At 41.2% G+C, this 18,373-nt stretch overlaps 1 protein-coding gene across 14 annotated transcripts in view; it reads left to right on the top strand.

The window, feature by feature from the left end:
- DOCK9 (dedicator of cytokinesis 9) overlaps nucleotides 1-18,373 on the top strand; it is a 332,962-nt gene that overhangs the window by 253,326 nt on the left and 61,263 nt on the right. For 9 of the 14 annotated variants that reach the window (XR_006215038.1, XR_006215044.1, XR_006215032.1 and 6 more), the window contains exons 42-48: nucleotides 940-1,053; nucleotides 1,148-1,363; nucleotides 3,076-3,133; nucleotides 4,082-4,159; nucleotides 5,580-5,686; nucleotides 15,853-15,975; nucleotides 16,685-16,798. Coding sequence is in view for 11 of the 14 variants with exons in the window: in XM_042979621.1 (XP_042835555.1) it covers nucleotides 940-1,053; nucleotides 1,148-1,363; nucleotides 3,076-3,133; nucleotides 4,082-4,159; nucleotides 5,580-5,686; nucleotides 15,853-15,975; nucleotides 16,685-16,798 (810 nt within the window). In the remaining 3 variants the exon portion in view is untranslated. The remainder of the gene's footprint in view (nucleotides 1-939; nucleotides 1,054-1,147; nucleotides 1,364-3,075; nucleotides 3,134-4,081; nucleotides 4,160-5,579; nucleotides 5,687-15,852; nucleotides 15,976-16,684; nucleotides 16,799-18,373) is intronic. The other 5 variants (XM_042979635.1, XM_042979634.1, XM_042979631.1 and 2 more) reach the window with 1 other exon arrangement.

Below are 18,373 nucleotides of genomic sequence, written 5' to 3'. Positions count from 1 at the left end.
CCATTGTCGGTGCGCTGTCCCCAGTGCCGTGATAGAGGAACTTGAGTGCACCACGGAGGGGAGGAGCATCTGGCCGGGGCAGGGAGGCTTCTCAGAAGATGGGAAGGAGCAACAGAGGTTAGCACATCTAGAGGGTGAGCATGTGTCAGGCCATGGATGCACCAGGGGAAGGGCCTATCCAGGGAGCTGGACGACGTCCTCATGGTGAATTAAGAATACGGGTGAGAGCAAGTCAAGAAGACATCATTGCATATTTGGAGGGATCACCTGCACCTAGAGCTGACAATGGATCAGGGGAGTCAAGGGCTCAGCTGGAGAGACTTTGGGGAAACCTTGGTCAAATCCAGGCCAGAGAGGATGGTGCCCTAGACTAGGCATGGTAAGGTTAGAAGAAGAGCATGAGTTCACAGTGCTTAGAGACTGATTGTGAAGGAATGGAGGGGATGGTGAAGGAAAAGGAGGGAATAAGGATGACACCCGTTTTTTTACTTTGTATAACTGGGTAAAGGCAGAGCACTTCACAGACCCCAGTAAAGACAGGTGCTCCCCCCCCTGCACTTTTTAATAAAAAAGTATAAAGGACAGTCCACTTATTGAATATTTAGTGTGTATAAGCTCAAACCAGTAACTGATGGGGTAAGTGATAAGGTCTCCCTTTTTATTAGAGAAAGCGAGTAACTATCCAAGTGATAAGGTCTTATCTGATTCTCGTGCCTAGGTCCTCCTGATTAGCATTTTGCTGTGCAAACAAAATACTTAAGGATAGCAAAGTCACCTTCTGGAATGATTCTTGGAAGGGGAAAAAGATGACTCAGGCATTGTTTCCTGCACTGAAATGATCTGTGCTCAAAACTTTGCACATCCTAACTGAAGACAAGAGCCAAGTTTAGGGAGTCATTTGAAGGTGAAATGATCTGTTCACATTTGTGTGTCCCTAAGGTCATTATTTCTGTCAGCCAGCTGATAGCAGACGTTGTTGGGATCGGGGGAACCAGATTCCAGCAGTCCTTGTCCATCATCAACAACTGTGCCAACAGTGACAGGCTCATCAAGGTGGGTGGCCCCCAAGACTGCCTCATCATCTGGTGTGTGTGCGGACAGGCAGAACACAGCTGAACCCGTGTGTCCTTCTTCCACCTTGCTTTAGCACACCACCTTCTCCTCGGACGTGAAGGACTTGACCAAAAGGATCCGCACAGTTCTGATGGCCACCGCCCAAATGAAGGAGCACGAGAATGACCCGGAGATGCTGGTAGACCTCCAGTACAGTCTGGCCAAGTCCTATGCCAGCACTCCCGAGCTCAGGAAGACGTGGCTGGACAGCATGGCCAGGATCCACGTCAAAAATGGGGATCTCTCTGAGGTAGTCCTGCAAGCCTCTCAATCTCGGATTTTGGGAGAAACTAGTTATGTCTCATTCGCTAGAAGAAACCAATTTTAACGGGGCACCTGTGTGGTTCAGTAGGTCAAGCATCTGACTTCGGCTCAGGTCACGATTTCACAATTCATGAATTCAAACCCTACATCAGGCTTTCTGCTGTCAGCGCAGAGCCTGCTTCGGATCCTCTACCCCACCCCACCCCTGCAGCCCCTCCCCGCTCACTCAAAAATAAATAAACATTAAAAAAAAAAAAGAAAAGAAACCAATTTTAAGAAAATATCCCAGTAATTAAAGAAGTGATACTTCATAGTCTTCTAAGCATCTCGGTAGTTTACAGCATGGTAGAGGCATGTTCCTGCCACAAGAGAGCATTTTCTGAAAGCTCTTAGCACCTATGTTCACATAGATGGCCTGCTGATTCCAGTGTGCTCAGCTCCTGCATCGAAACTTCTGTCTAGTCCTAAAATCCAGCTCTTTTATGATGAAGTTTAATTTTCCTGTTCTTAAAGCAATGATAGGACATTGCTGTTTCCTTTGTGAGGTGGTCTGTTGTCTGTGGATGTGGTAGGTGTGAGAGCACTACCCTTGTACAGAGGGGCCACGTTTCCCTAAGTAGACAGAGTGGCGGCAGGGAGCTAGGCGCGCAGGCCCCGGGGACAGACTGAATCTCACGTCCAACTCTCACTAAGTCTGTGACATTGAGTCCATTGTTAACCCCTCTGGGTCTCCATGACATCATCTGTAAAAGGGGCAAAATCAAAGAAAGCAGTAGGCTGTATGGCAGGGTCTTTGTTCCCCCAAAAACTGTTTACGATTTGTGCCTAAGACATTTAGGTATGATCAACAGTATTACCAAAGAAGCATGCTTTTACTTTTAAACTTCTGTTAATTGTCTAAATTAGTAAAATTATGTTCTACATCTGAAAGTTTCATGTAGCTATTTTTATGTATTGATTATTCAAGAAGTCCATTCTGTTTGACCATAAATTTATTCTGAACTATATTTTAGCTGTGATAACAGTGAATTACATATTACTGGTAGGAGTGATTTTTCTGTCATTCTGACAAGAACCAGGGGTTCAGGCATCAGAATCAGGTTCATTTCCAACAGCTATTTGTGATTTTTTTTTTTTATAACACTGTGGCAACTTAGTAAAAAAAAAAAAAAAGAGATTATTTTTATTTTTCTTTCATTTTAAGGTGTTCATAATGTTATCTAACATTAACATTAATTATAACATTAAGTTATAATTTTGGTTTATAATTCTATGTCGGGAAGTAGTTACTACATTTTCTTAAGTTGAGAGAAAAATATATTAGCTGCTGAAATATGAGAACTTCTCCCAGAATCTAGGAAGGCACACACCTTTTCTTCAAATGGGCCTCTTTTTACCTTAAGAGAAATGATGCAGGAATTTTCAATAGTATAAGAAAAAATGCTTTTTTTATCTTTTATGTTAAAATTCAGTAATTCAAAATAGAAATGAGACTTAGTATATTTACTACCATTTGTCTCAATTTGCAATTTGTTTCAAAATTTCATTTTATGTGAAGTGTTCCACCTTTTTCAAAAGGTAAGATGTCAGCCATTAGAACCCTAGTTCCCTTGAGACCTATTGTAAGTACGTGCAGTCATTAGATTCCTGTCCGTGAGCATTATGATATGATTCTGAAGCATGTGTCTTTTATTGTAGGCAGCGATGTGTTATGTCCATGTCACAGCCCTGGTGGCAGAATATCTCACGCGGAAAGGTAAGGAATGATTCCTGTGTTTTGTGAAATGAATACAGAACTGTACAAAGCAGCAAAGACAAGTGAGAGCCGTTCAGAAAGATCGGGAGGTGGGAGGTTTGGATGTGTGTGTGTGTGTGTGTGTGTGTGTGTGTGTGTCTGTGTGTCTGTGTGTGTCTGTGTGTGTGTACGCTATATTCATTATTTTATTCACATTTGCTTGGCTTGGTAGGCACAGCAGAAATGCCAGTATCAAAAACAAAACTGTATGGCATGTTATTGTATAACCTTTAACTAATGGCTCTGTCTTGCAAAAAACTAGTTAATGAGCTTTGCATCTGGGTGTCCTTGACTGGCCAATCTCAAGCTGAGATTTATTTTCCCTTAAGATTCCCACTGGAACTGTTTATCAATCAAATGGCAATTGTAACAGGAGATTATTTGACAGTGTTTTCTGGAACCGCGGCCCAGTTGGCTTTACGATGTGGGAAGGCAGCCTTGCTGGCTAGAAACCTCGCCTCCCCAGGGAAGGAGGAGAAGGCAGGAGCGTGTGGGTGCTGCTCATTTGTGCATTATGTGTTTGTTCCCAGATGAGCAGGCCATGAATTTGTTCACAGGTTCTTTTGGTTAAACACCAGTCGTTCATTTCCAGTTTGAAATCAAGAACACCAAGGTTTCTAGAAAAGCTGGTCACGTGTGCCTGTGTCCTAGAGCACAGCAGCACCAGATCTGGCCAACAAGAAGTACATTTACAAAGTGAGAAATGATATAAAGTCATGTGCCAAGGCCAGGGAATTTCTGTATTTCTGGGACAGCTGGCTGTTTGGAATGGAATTTAAGGGAGTCTAGGCTTATCCTACATCAGAGCCCAAACGAGAAAGAAATTAAAGAAGGGCTCCATATTCTCTTGCTACTAGCATGATTTCCTGTTGAGACCTTTTGTCAGGTAACACATTTCCTCGTGTTTAGAAGCAGACATAGCCCTCCGTCCGGAGCTGCCCCTCTTCCCCTACAGCCACAGCACCTGCCAGAGGAGGCGCCGGGGAGGTGAGCCTGAGGGTGGGCCCGGCCCCCAGGGCCCCCGCTGCCCCATCCACATGACACTTAGAGGTGTGGGGGTTTTCTCTTGCAACGCTGCATGGATAGGCTCGGCTCTCCTTCCCTCCCTTCCTTTCCTCTCCGGTTTCCATGGCAATCTCTTCCTGTGCAAGGACCGGAGGCACTTGGGCCACCCTTGTAGTTGTCCCCCTGGAGCTGAGGTGCATATTTAAACGTATTCTTTACTGGAAACCTGGGTGGTTGGCTTCTGTAGTTTTGCTTTTTGTACATTAACATAGCCTCAAGCTCCTAGATTAATGCTTGCCATAGGGGAAGCTTTTGTCTCCAAAGACTAAGAGCAAGTCTCCAGTGGGACAGTGGCAGAGACCTCAGACAACCCGTGAATGGCTCCGAAACCCTGACCATCGTGTCGCAGAAAAATACCTGACGTCACAATCTACTCTTTCGGGACTTGATTTCAAAATACTCTATACTCCTCTTTTTTCTGAATTAGGGGAGGTCTCCATTCAAGTTTTGACTTCTGTTTTGTTTTATTGTAAAGTGATCTCAAAATAGAGTGGCAAAGACATTTGAGGTCCTTTCTGTACTTGATCACCTTTGCCCAGCTGGCATTGTCCAACTGACACAGAACTTTTCCCCAGTGACTCCCAAGTTGAGTGAAGGCCCCAAATGGGCCATTATCGCTTGAGGCCTTTATCCTTATCCCGGTTGTTTATCCCAGCTCCAGCCTTCTACCATCTCCCCCAGAGAATCTGAGTGCACAGGCCCCTGAAGCATTCATGCTGTACGGGCTCCTGCTCTTCTGTTTTGGGGAAGAAAGAAGGCCTCTCCTTACCCCTCGGGCAGCAGATATGGAACCAGCTAAGACAAGCTCTCCACTCATGGCTGCAGCTCTTGAGTTACATCTTGGTAGAATGCTTTGTGAAAGAGAAAAGCGAGTTCTAATCTGAGTTCTGGGTTACCCCCAGCCAGAGTTGGGGAGGTGACAGCTTGAAGGAAACAGTCCTTTTTGAGTCCTGTGTTTCGCTTTGATTGGCTTTGGCTTTATTTTTCTTGGTATCTGAGCATGGTCCATCTTACCAAATCAAATTAAAGTTACTTTTTTAACTATTAATTGGATCCAATACATGTTTCCATTTATTTACGGTTTATTTAAGGATTACATATATTTTAATAAAGGTGGGTGAAAAATTAAAATGAGCAAAGAATTGAGGGAGGTGAGGTGAACTATGAGGAAGCAGATGAAAAGTACCCAGTGGCTCCCTGTGAGAATGGGAGCCTGAGACATAAGAGGTTTCAAAGTCAGTCGTGTCATTCAGCACAGAAACGTGGCAGGCGGGGAGAGCCCTCCAGGTCCAACCAATTGCAGGTCAGTGACCAGCTCTCTCCCCTGCTGTCTCCATTCTAGGCATGTTTAGACAAGGATGCACAGCTTTCAGGGTCATTACCCCAAACATAGACGAGGAGGCCTCCATGATGGAAGATGTCGGAATGCAGGATGTCCATTTCAACGAGGTGAGCGCCTTGGCGAGCGTGGGCTTGTTGGGTCATGGAGTGTCTCAGGGCCGGCTGTGCTCTGCACACGAGGGTTTTCTCTGGGCAGCTGCTGGCTGCACACTTCGCTCTGACCAAAATAATGCTCCAGACGGCTGACACAGAGCAGCGAAAGCTACGCCATCCCCCTGTCTAGGATTTCCTCCTTGTCTCTGGAAAGAGCTTGAGCAGCTCATTTAGGAGGGAAGTGAAGCTGAGAGCTCAAACAGTTGTGGTAATAGGTGCAGTATTCTGACCAGAAGGTTTCTCATTCTTTCCAGCCATTAATTTCTCCAGTTGATGGGTTTTATTGCTATTTTAATCTGACTTTTATTAGCACCACACTCTGCCCAACTGAACTAACCGGCCACTCTGACTTTTAAATCAGTGTCTCCGACACTGACCTCTCCCTCATGTCCATAGACACTCAAAGCCATGAGAGGCCAGACTGGGCTCCAGGGCAGAGCAGACCTGGTTCCCTGCCTCCACTGGAGTGCCTTAGTCCAGATTCTTCTCACCATTAGTAAAGAAGACCACCCCGTCCTACCCCCAATAGAGATCAGAAAGTTTGACCTAAGATCATCATGGCAATTTCTGTAATTTTCTTGCCAAAACAGGATCACCTTGCAGCCACTTATCTGGAACCAGAAAGCTTTGAAATAAAGCTAGGAATTTGAACAAATTCCAGTTGTCTGCTTATGTTCCCTGAATTTCCTCTTTGATCAATGTCTGCCAGAAAGGTTTTTCATGTGTGCCCGCCTCTCCTCAGCTCAGGACAGAATGAAACAGTCAAGGGAAAGCTAGTTGATCCTGCCTGTCTTTTAAATAAAGAAAAATAAAATTGTCTGTTTCTTCATGTAGAGAGAAAGAACAGAGAAAGAAAGAAATACATTCTTCCTCTGTTGTATTTGTTTTTATGATGTGGAGGTCCTACGATTAATATTATGACTTTTAATCATGTTCTTGCCCAGTAAGTAGAGCCATGATCAGACATCCTCAGTGACATTAACCAGGATATGTTAGCAGATCACACTTTGAGTCAGTTCTCAAAGTGTGGTTGAGGGAACCCCGGACCTTTTAGGAAGTCTTTGAGGTCCTTCCTTTTCCAACTGGATGTGTGTGTGAGGCTGGACTTTCTTTGTATACATCGTCCAGAACAGCATATTGAACAGATTGAAAGCAGAAGCAAATATGAGAATTCAGGTTTCTCCTATGACATCAGATGTTAAAGAGAGCTGCAAAAACGTAAAATAGTGCTACTTTTTCCCCTAATTTTTTTTGGGGGGGAGGGGTGAAATTTTTTTCATAAAAAATGTTATTTTTTCATTAACATAGAATAGGTTTATTATTTTAATTAAATTAATAAACCTTTTAGCATTTTCCAGTTTCCAGTCCATATAATATATGTAAATATTGACAGATAACACCCATATACATAAAAGTTCTCAGTAATTTTTAAGGAATTCTCAATAATTTCAGTGATATATAAAGGGGTCTTAAGCCCCCAGAGTTTAAGAACCACTGTCCTAAATTGGTCTCAAATGAACCTCTCAATTAAAAAGTAAGCATGAAAAAGAAAGATAATATATTGAATGCATTTCACATGTAAATATTAAAATAACTTTAACCACAATAAAGTTTTCTGAGTAGCCCGAAGGATTAAAAAAAAAAAAAAAAAAACAGCAACAACAAAAAAAAGGCCAGTTATTACATGGCGTTAATAGTTCAGCTGCCTCTCTACCTTGAAATGCCTGGACAAAAGGTAATTTTTAATTTTTGCTCTGAAGTGTGCGACCTGTCACTGAGGTAATAAGGCTTGCACACTCTTGGCTTTGAACTCCTCCTTCAAGGTGTTTGACTGGGTTCTTCTCTGAGAAGAGGCTTGAATGTATTGTCTCCTTGCAGAAAGCACCCTTGTCCCCCGTGCCTAAACAGACCTCTGGAGTCCAGCATTTTGTTTAGAATTTGGTAAGGAAAGCAACTATGCCACGAACAACTAAGGAGTTGAAAGTAAACAGTTCTCAGTAACCTGTCCCGCGGGGATGATAAATGAAGCTCAGGTCAGCCCATCTGACTAAGTATCAGGCTGGAGTAGTCACTGCCAGCAAGGGAATCAGCCTAGGAAATCATGTGCAGGCTTTCCTGAGGAAATTTGTGAATGGCATCCAGTCTGATAACTAAACATGTGAGGGGGTAACTTTATCAATTATTTCCAGAATATGGATTTTCCACCCTGTCCTTGAAGCATAAAGTTGGTAAATATTTAACAAGGTCCATAGTACGTGACGATCTATAATGATTAGGGTATGACTTGGTGGGGTTATAAAGTCGTGTGCAACCCCTGCACATCAAGACTGAAACTAGCTGGGAGTTGAAAGAATAACATGTTCTGAACAAATTTTTTTTAATGTTTGTTTACTTGAGAGAGAGACAGAGAGACAGAGAGACAGAGCATGAGTGGGGGAGGGGCAGAAAGAGAGAGACACAGAATCGGAAGCAGGCTCCAGGCTCTGAGCTACCAGCACAGAGCCTGACGTGGGGCTTGAACTCACAAACTGCGAGATCATGACCTGAGCCGAAGCCGGAGGCTTTACTGACTGAGCCACCCAGGCACCCCAAGAATAACGTTCTAAAAGCCAGGAAAACAGAAGTTGCCACACACATTTTTGCTTTGGCTATCAGGACATTTCAAGAAAAAGAGAAAGTTGAACATTTCTCTCCCAGGAGTTTTGGGAAAAGCTGATGGGAATAGGGGTGTAACATATAGCTTAATAAAGATCATTGCCCTTTTAATCTGTGTTATTAGATGTACTTAAATGCCTCGTGCTCTCCTAATAGGATTTTCTTGGAGCTGCATAAAAATACACAGTTCTCCTAGCAGCAGACCACAGATGGGTTTTTATTGATCGCAGTTCATCTTCCCGGACTCTGATCTAAAGAGCAGACTCCCTCCCAGCTGCTTTTGATTAGATAAAAAGAAACATCCCATCCTGTTTACAATTCTGTTATGCAATTTGGAGTCCGTGCAGATTGAAGAATTCTGAGTCCCCTGTGATGTCAAAATTCCACACAGCCCGTGAAGTTTTGGGGATCCCTCATGCAGGATCCCATGAAGAAATAGGTATCATACTCAGGACATTGAAGAAAGGCTAATAAAGGGACTATTTTGAAAAGTTTGGACAGGGTATAGAGAAACCAGTAAGTAATATCTCAGTACCCTTGAGGTGAGCAACAGCCGGCTTACCACCCGACACCCTGTGGGCCAGGGGAGGAGAGAGAAACCACATGGAGGGGGCACCTGACAAATTTTAGGGGTGAGCTCAGTCCTGCACCCTGGCAGAGAGGGGCAAGTGCATAGCCACCCCATCCTCCCTCTCCTCCTGCCCTCTAGGCTTCTACTGAGCCTTCCATGTTCTGAACTCAGCCAGGAGCAGAGGACAGGGAGCCCAGCATGCAGGCCAGCGGTCTGGTGCTTTGACCTCCCAAAGCACAGAGCGAGGAAGGACAGGGCCAAGAGGGACTCTAGAAGGGGAAATAGAAAATACAGTTCATCCTGACCAGTTGCCCACTTGTTGAAATTTCTTTGTAACCCCAAAATCAATATCCGTGGAGGCACTTTTGTAGTCCTTCAGGTCATTGCAGTAGTGACTGGTGAACTTCACCCATGCAACTTGTCTAATTGCTCTACCCTTGGCTCACACCAGGATGTATATGTCCCGCTTCATTTTGCAAATATTTACCGAGCTTCCTTGGCACTGAACAGAGTACTGGAGATAGCAGTGTGAGCAAGGTATGGTCCCTGCCCTGGGACACTGGACTGCGTGTGATGCTTTCTTACCATTGAGGAGAAACACCAAAACCACAGTCCCTTACACTCTCAGCTAGAAGTTGTCTGAGTTCTTTGTGACCTGGAAATTTCTAATTTTTAATTTATTTTATTTTGGGGGCGGGGGAGGGAGAGAGAGAGAGAGCAGGGGAGAGGCAGAGAAAAGGAAGACAGAGAATCCCAAGCAGGCTCCACGCTGTCAGCACAGCCTGATGCAGGGCTCAAACTTCTGAACATTGAGATCGTGACCCGAACCAAAGTGAAGAGTTGGATGCTTAACTAAAATTAAGAGTCAGCTCGGTTGGCTGAGCCACTCAAGCTCCCCATGGAAATTTCTATATTTACGTACATTGATTCATTCTATAAACTAGCTCTGTGCCATGTGTTAGCTTGAGGATGTATAACTGATGTAGCTGCCTCAGAAGGCTTCACCTGGTACAGTGGCCCTCAAATTTTAGTGTGCTTAGTTAGAAATTACTTAGATTCCCAAGCTCCCTGCTCTGCTAATCCCCATATTCGGTGGGTGGGTGTGGTGTCTGAAATCTGGTTTGGTTTTGGTTTGGGTTTGTTTATTTTGGGAATCTGTATTTTAACAAGCATCCCAAGTGATTATTCTGCTGTAAGGGATTCTCAACTGTAACTTGAGAAGAATAATATGGTGGAGATGTGAATTAAGCCATGAATTATGCCATTGCTCAAGCCCAGTCATGCATTTACTTTCTTTCTAAATGGCAGATAATAGGGACAACATTTAGTTTCATAGGAATTATGATTAGATTAAATTAATGCCAGATGGAACAAGTGACATTTAAATGAAAACGTTTAAATATGCTGCACATACATAGGCTACTATAGGCTTTTTTGTGCACACACACCCCCATACACAGCATTAGTGTGCTAATTCCACAGACAGACAGGTCCTCGGTGACCTCAGTTGCATTGCTATGGCACACTTAAAAACGGAACTGGCTAATTACATTTTAAACAGCTGTCTCAGTGGCTTATGAGCTTAGGGTACTGAGATCTTCTTAAGGTCAGTCTAATAACATAAAAAGTGAGCTTTCCAGATGCATTAAGTTCATTGAGGATTTTTTTTCCAACCAGTAATTACTTACACTTCTTTGCGTGGATTGGCAATTTAGAAGATATATCTTGGCATTTAAATTTTAAGCGAGGTGATAAAACCATTAGGCTTTCTGTATAACCACCTTTCAAGGTCATCACTGTCCAGCCATTGTCTGGATTAGTTCTGGTTTTCAGGTGCTGTGATTGCTGAGAATCCTAAGTAAATTAATACATGGAATTATATTGAGACTATTACTCATATATGTCCCAGTGTTTAATTACTATGACATCATAGTTTCTACGACTCTACAATTTTGTATTGACATATGGTCTCTCAAAATGAACTATCTATGATTACTGGTTCTTTCTTTTCTTTTTTTTTTTTTCTTACTGGTTATTCCTACTCAAAATACTATGTCTATAAATGTCTAGGTATTTGTAGACTTGACATTGGCTTGAATAATTTACCTGACTAAATTAAACTTTGATGTTCAGTAATCCACACTCTATTTTAATGAGAGGACTTATCTTTTTTTTATAGAAACCATTTTTAGTTTGTTTTTGAGTAAAATCTATATAGACTTTGCTTTTATAGTACATATCACCATTTCTTTGTAATAATAACTGATATCAGAGTGATAAACTACAGATCTGCCTCCTGAATCAGAAAAAAAAGATAAAATAACATCCAGTAGCATATAAAAAATTGATGGCATGTTATTTTCTTTTTTTTTTTAATTTTTTTAAATGTTTATTTATTTCTGAGACAGAAACAGAGCATGAGTGGGGGAGGTGCGGAGAGAGAGGGAGACACAGAATCCGAAGCAGGCTCCAGGCTCCGAGCTGTCAGCACAGAGCCCGACGCGGGGCTGGAACTCACAAACTGTGAGATCATGACCTGAGCCGAAGTTAGTCGCTCAACCAACTGAGCCACCCAGGCGCCCCAATGGCATGTTATTTTCTAATTGCCGGTTGCCATCAGATTGTGATACTTACTTCAATTATTTACTAAGCTCTATTCACTTTATCAAATGTTCCCATTTTCCAACCATTCTACAGAGTTTCCCTGGTTGAAGTCCATCTTTTTTAACCAAATATGACAGATTTTTCCATCATTAACTCAGCTGTCCATTGATACGCTGCTTGAATTCAGGTTTCGTCGTTATTAAATTTTCTGTATGTTTCCAGTTTGACTAAACAGGAGTAAGAACAGTATTCAAATCTTAGTCTCCCAGTCTGGGGAATTTGGTACAGGAGATTACCCAAAAACTCTATTGTGCAACTCTAATGCACAAGGGGAAGAGAGGGAGTTAGAACCTTTTCTGATTTCTTCTTTGTCTATAGCTGTTACTATGTAGTAACATAGTACTACATACTAGTACTAGTACCGTAGTTACTAGACAATATTTAATGTTTGCAGTTAAAAGACCTGCAACAAAAGTTTGAGGCAACTGGTATACCTCTTTATAAGCACTGGCTCAGAGTTTCGTCACACTGATGACAGTTTTACGATTTGTATGTTGTAAACATGACAGAAGAGGTAAATGTCTTGCTTTAAAGATTTTTTTTTTAAGTCCTACATTACTTTCTGGTAAATTGATTCACAACTACTTTAAATGTATTTATTTTCTTTGGGTCTGTTAACTGTTGGCATTAGGCCTGAAGTGAAACATTAGATTACTAGTGAAAACCATAGGTCCTACCCTTCATTTACAGTATAATAGAGGATACAAACATGTGTAAAGGCAACTGGCCTTAAGAGATATATTAGCAAATTTAATCTAGCAATATAGAAACAAGAAAAATAAAGCATGACCAAGTGGGCTTTGCCCTAGGATTGCACTGTTGGCTCAACATTGGAAAACCAATCAATATAATTCACTATATTAACAGAATAAATAAAGAAAACTGTATGATCATCTCAATAGATGTGGATAAATAATTTGAAAAAATTCAACATCCATTCATGGTCTAAAAAGAAACAACAAAACTAAGAAGAGAAAAGAACTTCCTCAACCTAAAAAGGATTATCTACAGGGCACCTGGGTGGCTCAGTTGGTTAAGCAGCCAACTTCAGCTCAGGTCATGATCTCACAGTCCATGGGTTTGAGCCCCACTTCGGGCTCTGTCCTGACAGCTCAGAGCCTGGGGCCTGCTTTGGATTCTGTGTCTCCCTCTCTCTCTCTGCCCCTCCCCAGCTCGCGCTCTGTCCCTGTCTCTCTCAAAAATAAAAATAAAAAAGATTATCTACAAAAATCCGGCAGCTAACATTATACTTAGTGGTGAAAGACCGAGAGCTTTTCCCTAAAATTGGAAACAAAACAAGAATATCTGCTTTTGCAACACTCCTATTCAACATCGTGCTGGATGTCCTAGCCAGTGCAATAAGGCAAGAAAAAGAAATAAAACTGCCTATATTCATATTAGATACGGTTGTCTTTGTGACAGAGAAAATCCCAAAGAATTTACAAAAAAAATTACTAACATTGGGTTTAACAAGATAACAGGATACAAGATCAATATTCAAAAAGCATTCAACCTTTTTCACATTTAGAGATTCTTATACCATGGTTTCACCTATCAGTGATTGTTTTATATTATTCCTACAAACAGGTGTGCTGGATGACTTTAAATCTTACTCAGTAAAGCACTTTCCTTGAAAGAAACCCTCAAAATTAAAAAACATTACTATTTATAATGACATCAAAAACTTAGATATAAATCTATATAGGTTTCTATGCTAAACACTACAAAACAGTGATGAAAAAAATGAAAGACCTAAATATATGGAGTGGAAGATTCCATATTGTTATCAATTCTCCCTAAACTGATTTATGGATTCAGAGCAGTTCTGATCAAACTCCCATCTGGAGTTTTGGTAGAAATTAACAAAATGGATTCAAAATGTATATGGAAAAGCAAAGGAAGAGACTAGCCACAACAGTTTTGAAAAAATTCAACGAGTCATACTATCTGACTTTTAAGGTTATTATAAATTAGCATTAGTTCTCAATTGGGATCATTTTGTCCCCATCTCCCAGGGGACTTTTGGTAATTTGTAGCTAGAAACGTTTTTAATGTCACATTTAGGGGAAAGGGGGAAAGGAGAGGGTAGTGCTACTGGCATCTAGTAGGTAGAGGCTTTTGATGTTGCCATAGATTCTGTAGTGCACAGGACAGACCCCCAGAACAAGGAATTGTGTGGCTCAAAATATCATTACTGTCACTGTGGAGACACCCTTCTCTAAAGCTGTAGTAGTAATCAAAACTGTGGTATTGAATGGCACAAGGATGGACACCTCTATCAATGGAACAAAATAGGGAAACCAGAAATAGATTCACACACATACGGTCCATTTGACTTTTGATAAGGATTCAAAGGCAATTCAATGAAGAAAGGATAGTCTTCATCAAATGGTGTTGGAACAATAGGACATTTGTATAAAAAAATTGATCCATACTTTATACTATATTCAGAAATTACTTCATGGGTCATAAACTTACATGTGAAACTATTAAACTTCTGGAAGAAAACATAGGAGAAAATCTTTGCCAACTTGTGTTAGAAATTTCTTCAATATAATATGTCACAATCCAGAAAAGAATAACTTGATACATTGAACTTCATCAGAATTAGAAACCTCTGCTCTTCAAAAGACACTGATCAGAAATTCCAGACACAAACTACAGATTGGGAGAAAAGTACAGACATGTCTGGTAAAGGACTTTTATGCAAAATATGTAAAGAACTCTCAAAAGTCAATAATAATAATCCAGTGGAAAAAAGAGTCAAAGATTTGAATAGACACTTTGCCAAAGCTATACAGATGACAGATAAGCACATGAAAATTTGCTCAACATCATTCATGAAACCCCACTCAAATGGGCTTAAATAATAAAGATCAAGTAAATTGTCTTCCATTAGGAAATTACAGAGAGATTGACAGCAATCGATGCAAATGTTTTACAGTTATCTATGACATAGTTGTTTTGGGAGGGAGGGGGAGCTCTCCACTGTGTTACTAAGGCAGACGGGCCCCTGGTTGGCCATGAAATGGATGTCAGCCCCTGTCATGTTCCCTGCCGCCTCTCCTGTCTGGGCTGGTGAGAAAACTTCTCTCACTTCAGTCCTAAGATTCACCCTGATTGGTCTGTTTAGGTCCCATGTCCACTTTGTAAACAGTGTGGCCAAGGGGCGCCTGGGTGGCTGAGTCGGTTAAGTGTCCGACTTCGGCTCAGGTCATGATCTCACTGTCACTGAGTTCGAGCCCCACGTCAGGCTCTGTGCTGACAGCTCAGAGCCTGGAGCCTGCTTCAAATTCTGTGTCTCCCTCTCTCTACCCTACCCTACTCTCTCTCTCTCTCTCTCTCTCTGTCTCAGAAATAAACATTAAAAAAATATATTTAAAATGAAACAGTGTGGCCAGGAAGTAGATTTATGCTGATTAGTTTACACCTGAGCCACATGCCCCAGCCCTTGTGTCATGGCAAGTGTTAGCTTCCTTCAAAGTTCAAGGACTTTAATAGAGGTGGGCTGACTACCCAAACTCCAGTAGGTAGAAACTTCCAAGGAAAGGAGGAAAGGATGTTGGTGTGGCAGGCATCATGCCCACTACGTGCCATTACTAAATTGCTCTGAGGTGTCTAATTGGGTTTAAAGCCACAGTTAAATAACTTTGTGTTTCAGCATTGTCATTGTTTCTCAGAAAGGAAAAAAATTGAAATTCTAATTATAAAAAGAGAACTCAACAAAAATTGAGAGACTGTGTGAAGTGATCAATGTCAGTTTTTCCCATGGTATTAACTATTACACGGTCATACATTGTGACCCTGCATTTCTGCTTGTAAATGACTGAAAAATGGCTCATTAAAGAACATAGTGGGGCATCTGGGGGGCTCAGTCAGTTAAGCATCCAACTTCAGCTCAGTTCATGATCTCACTTTTTGTGAGTTTGAACCCCACATCAGGCTTTCTGCTGTCAGTCCAGAGCCTGCTTCGAATCCTCTGTCCCCCTCTCTCTCTACCCCTCCTCTGCTCGCATTCTTTCTCTCTCTCTCAAAAATAAACATAAAAAATTTTTTTAGAAAAAGAGCATAGTGATGAGCTATAACAAGTGTGGAAGTTAGTGTTTAGAAATATTATGTGTTTTGAAATTTTCTTCCTAACCCTCTTAACCGGTTAAGCATTCTGCAAAGAATAAAATGTCATGTTTCCTGTAACACTGTTCTCTGGCCGGTGGCCTTCTTCTTTGATCAGGATGTACTTATGGAGCTTCTAGAGCAGTGTGCAGATGGACTCTGGAAGGCTGAACGCTATGAGCTAATCGCTGACATCTATAAACTCATCATCCCCATTTATGAGAAGCGGAGAGATTTTGAGGTATCAGAGTGGTTTGTTTCTTCCTCTTTGAGAGGACGGTGGGACAACACATATACCCAGACCTTCTTGTATGCAAAGAGAGCAAGCAGACCCCAGTCAGAGATGACCATGTGGCCTCTGACCCTCTGTGTGATGCTGGAGGTCACCACCCTCAAGCCATTATACAACACCAAATCTCAAAAAACAAGGATTGGTAACTGTGGCACTCTACTTTTGAAAGGTTGCCAAGAACAGAGTTTTATGATCATCAGGTGCCTTCTTCCTCAGAGCTCTTCCTTGCTCCCCTGCATGGAAAGCCGGTGTCCCTGTCATCCTTCCTGGGCTGGGGGGGTGCAGGGTGGGGAGTTGTCCAGCTTCTTTGAGCTTATCAAAGAAAGTAGGAAAAGCAGAGACTAAAAATGTCATCGTAGGGCTCTACCATCTCCAACATGTCACATTAACTTGAAAACAAGTTGCTTACCACAATGTGGAGATTCGATGGGTCCTTGGTACGCAAGGTGGCTTTCTGGGTAGAAAACATGGTAATCGAAAAAATGGTCATTACCATTGTGCATTACCATTGGTTTTTGGTCTTTTGGCTTTTTGTTTGTTTTTGTTTCTTTTACTCAAGTCCAAGGAATTTTTACTTATTCATTCTCATTTAATTATTTTACAATTGATCCTACTAGTTACAAGTGGGAAGAAATGGGTTTTTTGTCCTGTTTTCCAGAGGCTAGCCCATCTGTATGATACACTACACCGGGCCTACAGCAAAGTAACTGAGGTCATGCACTCTGGCCGCAGGCTCCTGGGGACATATTTCCGAGTGGCCTTCTTTGGACAGGTGAGGATCCTCTCTGTTCCGCAGACCGTCCTTCTAAATCCTTGGGTTTTTTTGTTTGTTTGTTTTTTAATTCTATAAAGTTGTATTTTGTAAGTGTTCTGTTTTCTATAAATGCTAATTTGATGAATTTGTCATATTTAGTATGGTTCTTATCTTCCTCAGTAGTAAACTTTCTGCTTTTTTTCTTTCTTCCTGTCTTTTCTTTATTACTTTCTTAAGGCAGCGGTAAGTTCTCCCTCCATAAGACATTTTTAGTGGCATCTTTGGTACTTCCGTGTGACTTGCAAGTTTCCTTTTCAAGTCTGTATGTATATCTGTCCAATCATTACAAACTCCAAAAAAAAAAAATTAACATTTTATTCCATTTACAGAAATAAATCACTTGTTTCCTTACACATCTACACTGCATGTTTTAAAATCAAAATTAAGACTTTCTGGTTTCCTTTGTTCCCTGTGCATCTCTATATTTTGTAATATAATATCTCCACAAGTATATTTACTGTTGTAATATTTCAGAAGCCCTGTATAAAAGGGTTTATTTAAATTTAACTGAGAATTTAACCTCCAAAGTCTCTAACATGATTAAATGATATAAATTATAATCCATTTATTTAGGGTGTGTGGTTTTCTGTGAGCACTATATAACCTTCAATTTATCCTGTTATTGTCTTTTATAACTTTATAGCAATACCAGTTTACAGACAGTGAAACAGATGTGGAGGTAATTACAGTAAATGCTTAAAAAGCAAGTAATGTAGTGAAATTACTGCATCTACACTAGTTTGATGTGGGTGTTATTTGTCTCATGTTAGCCTGCATTTTTTTTTTAATATACTGTGTTTTTTGCACCATTTTCTCTCTTTTATTTTTAGACGAGAAACTTTTTTTTTTTTTAATTTCAAGTATTAACCCCAATCTGGACTTTAAAATTTTCAACCTTTTTCACTTCCCATGCAATTCTAAGCCTTGCTGTGTTCAGCAGACATGATTGGTGCTAAACCACATGATAATCAACTGGTGATAATGAAAATCTTTGCTCATGCCATGCTCCAGCCCTTTCATATTTTTCTCATAAGTAAAGCAAACTAGAATTTATACAAACTTCAGGTAACGTTTGCCATAACGTTTGCCAGAGCTGCTCCAGACTGGAATGTTTCTGTTTATGCCGTAAAATCCTGTGAAAATGGGGGAGGCATGAGATGGGAGGTGTGTACATTTCCTGCCGAATCATTTCATAGTGAGCTCTGCTTCTTGGGAATGTGAAACAGGCTTGAATCCCATCATTAGATCATGAGAGAACAGTCTCGAGTCCCCAATCTTTCATTTCACTCAACACTTAATGACAGCATTCTTGAATGAGTTTGCAGTTTTGTGTTTTCTTTTATCTTTGCAACCTGATTTCACATTATTATCATTTTCCTTCCTATTCAGAAAGCCTGTTTAAGTAGGACTTTATTTTAGAATCATTCCCTCCCACCTTTTTTTTTTTTTAACCCCTATAACACAAGAATCCTTCCTGGGTGGTAAGCCTGGGGCTATACCTGGGAACAGCTCTAATTGTGCTTTATGTCACAG

Source organism: Panthera tigris, chromosome A1 (genome assembly GCF_018350195.1).
Source record: "Panthera tigris isolate Pti1 chromosome A1, P.tigris_Pti1_mat1.1, whole genome shotgun sequence".
NCBI lineage: Eukaryota > Metazoa > Chordata > Mammalia > Carnivora > Felidae > Panthera > Panthera tigris.
Note: the sequence above shows the minus strand (reverse complement) of the source record. Positions and strands in the feature narration are given on the sequence as shown.